Source organism: Necator americanus, chromosome V (genome assembly GCF_031761385.1).
Source record: "Necator americanus strain Aroian chromosome V, whole genome shotgun sequence".
NCBI lineage: Eukaryota > Metazoa > Nematoda > Chromadorea > Rhabditida > Ancylostomatidae > Necator > Necator americanus.
In genome coordinates, this window is record NC_087375.1 from 13258847 (window position 1) to 13266966 (window position 8120).

Below are 8120 nucleotides of genomic sequence, written 5' to 3' on the forward strand. Positions count from 1 at the left end.
ACATATGTTTTATGCCTAGTCTCAGAAGGAACGAAGAGTGATTATAACGTTAGCGTTGACAGTAATAAGAATTCGTGGTCTCTCTCATTATCTGCACATGCGACCGTAAACCTCAACCGATTCTGAACTGAAGTCGAACGTGTAGAAGCATCAAGAAAGGATTGATCAACCATGAGCAGTTTAGCCTTTATCCATTCTTTCTGCTCTCTAGTCCGCACTTGTCCGGTGTTTTCTTCATTCTTTATCATCTTGATTCAACTCAATACAATTCGGTATTGAGCAACGCTGATTGTCTTGGCCACTATTAACTAAGTGTCACGATGTCGCTGTTGTCTTCAATCAGTTCTCTGGAATTCGCTTCGAATTCTCACTCATTGGTGCGGTGTCGTTACACCATGAAGGAGTCTCCCGCACAGCCTTCCAGGTCCACATTCACAACTTTTACAGTTTTCCATGACTCACAGAAGTCTATCAAATAGCAGAATTCAAACCTCTGTTATAAAAATCTTGATGTCAATGCTCTCATTATGTCAATGTTCCGAAACTTCGCCCATTTATATGTTTAAAAACCATCGCAGGATCTTCCAGGGAGTATGAAAGACAATAATCGCTGGTATCTCAAGGATTCCACTGAATTATCGCCTTTTCGATGTGACCCGCATTGAGGGAAAATGTATACCCTCACATTGAAAAAACAGCTTCAATGACGAATTTATAAGAGAAGAACGTTTGTATTTCACTTCTTCCCCATCAGTCCAAACATACCGCCCTGGAGTAGCATTGGCAGTAAATTCATTAGCGGATCTGAATCGAACTGACTTTAAAAAACACAATTTTGCGAGCAAACAAGTAGAAACTCACTATTCCATCCAAAACCTCCAAGACCTCCGAAACCTCCAAGACCTCCGAGACCTCCAAGACCTCCAAATCCACCATATCCTCCGTAACCTCCATAACCTCCATAACCATAGCAAGGATAGCAACAGTAGTTAGAACAACCGGAATAAGGATACATAAACTGTCCATAGTATCCATAAGGATACATACAGCTTCCATAAGGATAGCTTCCGCAATAATATGTCTGTCGGCCACAGTTTCGATAAGGGTACACCCACTGTTCACCGCACCGATAACGGTGTCCTTGGGTTATTTCGGCGAACAGCACGAGAACGAAGGAAATAGTAAGTATTCTGGTCCTCATCTTTCATAGGCGACTACCGAAAATTGCAAAAAAGTAATGTAATAGCAATCTGAAGAAATGAAGAAATCAAACGAAGACGATATTTCAGAGCGGACTGATGCGTTTTCTTTTTTGCAAACTTGAGTTTCTCTTTGGTGGAAGATTCTCTTCTGCTTTATATTAAATGGACTTCTTGGAGTTGGAAGATGACGTAAATCTATCTTTACCTCCTTTTTATCATCTAAACTCGCCTCAGGTGCAGAAGATGATTCTGAGTTCTAAAATTAGCTTTCAGAATTTGGGAAACATTTCCGTTTAAACCCCCTCCTTTCATTTATGTGTTTCTGAATGATCTAAGAAAACCGAGTCCAGTTTGACGAGAAATTTTGTTGAGAAATCATGGTAAAGCATTTGAAAGAAGTTCAAAACATAAGTAGAAAGCTGGGCATAAGAAAACAGCCATAAACCCAGCAATGCCCTTTTATAAGATTTCACACGAAAGAAAGAAAAAAGATTATCGTGTAGACATTTACGTAACAAAGGTGATGGAACACATATTACTCATTTACCTGTCCCATTATAAAGGCTCTCCGATTGTGTTGTTCATTGAATACCGGCTTCCTGATGCTAGCGATGGACTTTTGCTGCTTACCTGTGTTTGTCCAGCTTCAATCCAACACATAAATATTATGAGATTACCTTTAAAAAAATCTCCAAAAGAAAACTAAGCTCCATCTCAGTTCATTAAGGCACACCCATGGAATCCTAATGATGTTCATGCGTAGATAAGTTCCGACGATATGAATAGTAGACTGCATTTCGAGTAAAGACATCGTTTCTGGAAACCAAAAGCACGTAATCGCAGGTACTTATAGTGGGGTCATAACGATATGAGGCATGGTGCAGTTGCACAAGCGACTGCGCTCGACGCGGCGCGGTATAACCTAGTGGTTACGATAGAGCGGAAACCTTTTTCAACCGCTTTTTCCACCGCATCGAGCGCAGTCGCTTACGCAATTGCACTGGACTTCATGTCGTTTTGACCCTGCCATATGTTTGCTAGGATAACAGCGACGTGTTTGCACCCTCTCGCTGCACTTCGTCCGGCTAAGATCAAACCTGTCTCGCAGCTGCAACCATCAACAAAAGTACCTGCGCCTTTGAATTGTATTTGTTTGAAAAGCTGTAAACTGTATGACAAACCTTTCGATATCGCTATCTTTCGTCTATACCGAGAAATGTTGACTCATTAACCATCACACATTTGTGTCAACACCGTTCCGATTTCATATTAAAACTATGGTTGCAGAATCTATTCAATGAATTACATGCAAATTCAAACCCAAACATTCAAATAATACGAACACAGAAGCGTGATTTTTCAAACCAATAATTCGAAATCACCCATATTATAGCATTACAGTGTTTAACCTTGTACATCAGTATCAAGCCATCATAGAAACGCTGCCCCTAAACAATGCTTCCTGGAAGCAACGCATGCCTATCCATGATCCAGTCATCCATGTATGTTTTCCTTCTTCGTCGTGAAAATGCCACTACTATTCGGGTTGTTCATGTTCTAAAACTTCAAACAGCAAGAAGTCGAACGTCGACGTAAGGAACACACTCGTATCTAAACTTACACCCGGCTGCGAGAGGCTCCGCCCCTTGGACCAATGCTAACGTGCCGCGAAATTCAAAATGGTACACTGAGTAACCACTTCTTCCGTTGTTTCAGAGGAATAAGCATAGAGAAGGGTAGAAAATGAGTGCGTTAAGGTTTCTCACGTACTCTTACGTTAAAACGAACAAGAAATATCACAATAGAATATCACAATAAACTTTGATTCAAGAAAGGAAGGAAGTATGATCTCCGAATTTCAAACTGAGTAAGGGATGATGTTGGAACTTCGACTTTTTGATCCTCATGCAGCTAACGACGATCGCTTCAGGTAACTGCATAGCTGAGATCTTTTACTCTTCTTCTGTCCAGTTTTCTTCTCGTTTTTCCATTTGCTCTTGCATTGCTTTCCTTATTTAAGATGTAGTTTTATTTCCCTTTGTTTTTGTCTTTCACTTTTTCTTCTTAACATTACTGTCCTTTTTTCATTGTCTTTACTTCCTAGCATGTAATTGTGTAGCTTGGTTTGCTCCCAGCTAAGGAATGCGTACTGCATGACAATCGGCACTTATGTCACGTTAAAGGCAGCATATCACGAATGTGGGGTGGTACGGAGTTCAGGTGGAGTATCCGTATACGGGGTCGTAGATTATGGAGACCGGGGTGGTTTCGCTCATCTCTCCCTGAATCACTGCAAGCAGCCGGCTCCTGAATGCTGTTTGCTGTATTGTCTTCTATTGCAGTGCGCCATCCTAGCACGTGTAGCGTCCCCTACTGCCTATCGGAACTACCCCGTCTCCATAATCTACGACCCCGTATACCTGAAATCCGCACCACCTCAGACTCGTGGTATGCTGCCTTTAATATATGACAAGAACATCGAAGCTAAAGGAACACAATTCGCATAGAAAAAATAGTGGAGGTTTCAAAAGAAAGTAAACACTGAGTATTGCCCATGTTCGACTGTCTTTGAATCTCGGCATGTTGAAACGTAGTTTTAACTGATTTCCTTGAGCTGTAGCCAAGATTGGTATCGATCTTTATTAAACAGCGGCTAACGTTTCGGCGATATCGCCTTCGTCAGAGCCTGGAAAACTCAAAGCCATTAGTGACCTATTCCCTCAAGCGCCTCATCATCCTACAGAAAGCACCCAAACGGTAAGCAAACTCAAACAGCAACACATAGGCTAGTACTTACCTCATTAGCTAGACTTGTTAACTCAGCAGACCACCACGTACCACAACTACGAGTCACAAGGGTTTTTATATAGGGACCTCACGGCCCGCCCCGTAGATCAAAACCCGCATAAGTCTTGATACGGGGATAACTCGTTTGTGATCGCAATGCACTCATCCTTCTTGTTCATTTTTGGACTTTTGGCGGTTATCCAAAAGGCCTCTAGCGTTCTGCGTGCTGTGATTTCGGACTCGTAGGATAATATACGAACTTCTACCTCTACTTCAGAGTTTGGATGACATATTCTACGGTGTGCTCCAAGTGGGGTGAAGGTTTTTGATTTTGCGAGTCCATCTAGATGCTCCTTGACCCTAATACACAATGGACGTCCCGTTTCCCCTATATAATCGTCACCGCACAACCTGCACGTGATACGATACACCACTCCCGATATCATGCAATCACCCTCTCTGCCATACGGGCAAACCACGCAGCTGGGAGTTGTGCAGAGTCGATCATACACACGGTTACGTACTAGCTTCCCCTTGAGGTTTGCTGGAGGTATTTCCACAACCCTCACGTCATTCCTTAGACCCGCTTTTCGTAGACAGCCCCGTACTGCTCTGCTCATATCATCAGATATATAAGGTAAACAGAAAGGGATCTTCTCTGCTGCAAATCCTACCTCACGCCTCAAAGCGGCGCAGCGGTGGCCCTGGCCGTCGGGCAGCTATGGTGGCGAGACTTCGTCTCGGCAGGTTCAACCATGCCACAAAGGTGTCCGGCTAGTAGCCCGGTCCTTGGGCCAAGGCTACAGGCTAGCTAAGTGAGGAGGTAGTACGACGATTCCGGTGCCAGGCTGCTAGCTTGCTAGTGCGACAAGCCGACCGAGGACAACACCCCCGTCGCGTCATACTGCTAATGTCTACTATGTGTTCTTCAGAAGCTAGGGCGTACCCCAGAAGCGACGCGCATTGTCCTCGCCCGGGCAATGTGGCAAATATACGAGGGCTACCGGCTAGAGGACGAAGCCGGCCAAAGAAGTTAGTCCGCCATCGCCAGCAACATCCAGTGCGCTTGGCAACACTTAACGTTGGGACGCTTACTGGAAGAAGTCGTGAACTGGCAGACAGTCTCAGAAAACGCCGTGTTGACATATGTTGTGTACAGGAGACTCGCTGGAAAGGCTCCAAGGCAAGGGAATTAGGCGATGGCTACAAGCTGATCTACCACGGCACATCAAATCGCAACGGCGTTGGTATCATATTGAACGAGTCGTTTAGAAATAGCGTCACAGCGGTGGATCGACTATCGGATCGCTTGATGGCTATAAAAGTAGATACAGGAGAAGTGGAATTGCGAGTCGTCTCTGCTTATGCGCCACAGATGGGCTGTAGTGAAGAAGAGAAGGCGTGCTTTTGGGAAGATCTGGAGCAGTACGTCCAATCCCTGGAAAGCGAAGAAGTACTTTTAATCGGAGGAGACTTCAACGGACATGTCGGTTCCCGGAAAGACGGATTCGAGAGTTGTCATGGTGGATACGGCTATGGAGCTCGTAACGACGACGGGTTGCGAATCCTGGAGTATGCTGTTGCAAGTGACTTGATCATTGCTAACACGCAGTATCGGAAAAGAAAATCGCATTTGATCACGTACACCAGCGGCGGTCGTGAAACACAAATAGATTTCTGGATGTTACGCCGACGAGATCGCCGACTTCTGCAGGATTCAAAAGTCATCCCTACAGACCATGTCGCTGCCCAACACCATCTGCTCGTTATGGACTTGAAAATCTCCCGTCCAAGGAAGAGACATCCAAGGACTGAAACACAGCGCATCAAATGGTGGAATCTGAAGGATCGAAAGGAGGTATTTTTCGCGTCCATGGCTCCATCTACACTTCCCCACCCTACTCGTAGTGTGGAGGAAATGTGGTTGTCTACTTCCAGCGTTATACGCTTGACCGCGGAAAACACTCTGGGAAAGACGACTCTAGGTAAGCCAAAGGTACAAAAGGATACGTGGTTTTGGAACGAGGAAGTTCAGGCGGCAATTCGTGAGAAGAAGTCCAAGTATAAGCTCTGGTGGAGGACGCGTCAGCCTGAAGATCGGGGTGCTTACCTAGCGGCGAAGAGGGAGGCTAAGAAGGCAGTCTCCAAGGCGAAGTCGGACCGCTACAAGGCTGTGTACGACATGCTTGATACCAGAGAAGGCGAGCGGGCAGTGTATCGTTTAGTCAGAGCACGTCATCGCTCAACGTTGGATATGGAGCACACCAAGATCGTTAAGGGAGCTGATGGAGCCGTTCTGCGCCGCTCTGGTCAGATCCTGGAGAGGTGGCGAGAGTACTACAGTCACTTGTGTAACGAAGAGTTCTGTCATCCTCCCATCCCAACCGTTCCCAGCGTCGAGGGTCCTGTTCTACCAATTACTGCCGTCGAAGTCAGTGCTGCCCTCGCAAAAATGAAGTCGAACAAGGCAACCGGTCCTGATGACATACCTGTTGATTTCTGGAAGCTGCTAGGAGATCGAGGGTCCATGTGGCTCGCAACTCTATTTAACAAGATCGTTGCAGAAGGACGGACTCCAGACGTTTGGCAAACTTCCGTGACCGTGCCTGTCTGGAAAGGGAAAGGAGACATTGCTGACTGCACCTCGTACAGGCCTATACGACTGCTCTGCCATACGATGAAGGTTTTTGAGCGTGTCCTGGAAGCTCGTCTGAGGAAAATTGTTAGCGTTTCACTCAACCAGTGCGGTTTTGTGAAGGACTGCAGCACTATAGATGCTATCCATGCTGTCCGAATCCTTCTGGAGAAACATCGAGAGAAGAACCGCAGTGTGCATCTTGCTTTTCTCGATCTCGAGAAAGCTTTCGACCGTGTCCCACATGAGCTGTTATGGATGTCCATGAGGTCGCATAGAGTACCAGAAGAATATGTGCGGTGGACGAAGCTGCTTTATGCGAAGCCTACCAGCGTTGTACGATGTGCTGTTGGAACAAGCAGGCCATTCCCTGTACGAGTAGGGGTTCATCAGGGTTCATCCCTCTCACCTCTGCTGTTCATACTGTGCATGGACACGATAACGAAGGAAATCCAGAAGCAGCATCCGTGGACTCTACTCTTTGCCGACGATGTCATGCTCGCGTCGGAGTCTCGAGATGATCTTCAGAAACAAGTGCAGTCTTGGAAGGATCAGCTGCAGCAATATGGATTGCGCCTCAACACATCAAAAACTGAGTACATGGAGTGCGGACCCAGGATAGAGGATGGTTCAATTCGTGTTGATGGCACCGAATTAAACAAGGTGAACTGCTTCAAGTACCTTGGATCCAAAGTGACTTCCACAGGCGACATTGATCAAGAGGGTCGAGCACGTGTTAATGCTGCATGGATGAAATGGAAAATGGCAACAGGGGTACTATGCGACAAGAAAGTCCCTGTTCGACTGAAGTCGAAGATCTACAGGACGGTTGTGCGTCCTGTTGCCCTTTACGGATGCGAGTGCTGGCCGACAACGAAAGCCTTGGAAAGAGTGCTGCACGCTATGGAGATGCGGATGTTGAGGTGGACGATAGGTGTAACGCTAAAAGAGAAAGTATCCAACGACACTGTGCGCTCCATCTTCGGTGTCGTCCCGATAACTGAGAAGATGAAGGAGGCGCGACTGAGATGGTTTGGTCACGTATTGCGGCGGGAGGAAGATTCTGTTGCCAAAACCGCTCTGAAGCTCGACGTTTCAGGAGTGAGGCCGCGCGGGAGGCCAAAGATTCGCTGGTTAGACCGTGTGAAGCTGGATATGATAGATGCACGTTTGTGTACGGCTGATGCAATGGATAGAACCAAATGGAAGACAAGAAGCAGAAAAGCGGACCCTGCAACAACGCGGGACAAACGCTAGGAAGAAGAAGAAGAAGAAGAAGAAGAAGAAAGGGATCTTCTCTGGGCCATCCACTACGTTGGGTCTTCGAGAGGGATATCGTGCTTGTCGGGTAGCACCATCTCCAGCTGGGTATCCATTGGACATTGCTACCTTATGGGCCACATTTATAGACCATGCTTTTTCCTGGCTACTCGATGAGACTCTTGCCGCCGTTCTGTACATGTTACCTATAACAGATTTTTTCATTTTGCTGGGAT

The 8120-nt window shown here is 46.2% G+C and overlaps 2 protein-coding genes across 3 annotated transcripts; one reads left to right on the forward strand and one right to left on the reverse strand.

Moving 5' to 3' along the window:
• Nucleotides 1-736: 736 nt before the first annotated feature.
• On the reverse strand, nt 737-1201 carry RB195_013744 (uncharacterized protein; the record flags this gene model as incomplete). 2 transcript variants are annotated; one of them, XM_013438781.2, is made up of 2 exons in its annotated part: nt 737-804; nt 862-1201. In XM_013438781.2, the coding sequence occupies 2 exons, from the start codon at nt 1199-1201 to the stop codon at nt 737-739; spliced, it is 408 nt and encodes a 135-aa protein (XP_013294235.2). The 2 variants fall into 2 exon arrangements, with proteins under 2 accessions (XP_013294235.2, XP_064059588.1); XM_064203707.1 differs by having other exon boundaries at nt 862-1045.
• A 3707-nt stretch (nt 1202-4908) lies between these two features.
• RB195_013745 (uncharacterized protein) lies at nt 4909-7881 on the forward strand (the record flags this gene model as incomplete). The annotated part of the gene is made up of 1 exon (XM_064203708.1): nt 4909-7881. The coding sequence occupies one exon, from the start codon at nt 4909-4911 to the stop codon at nt 7879-7881; it is 2973 nt and encodes a 990-aa protein (XP_064059589.1).
• Between the last annotated feature and the right edge of the window lie 239 nt (nt 7882-8120).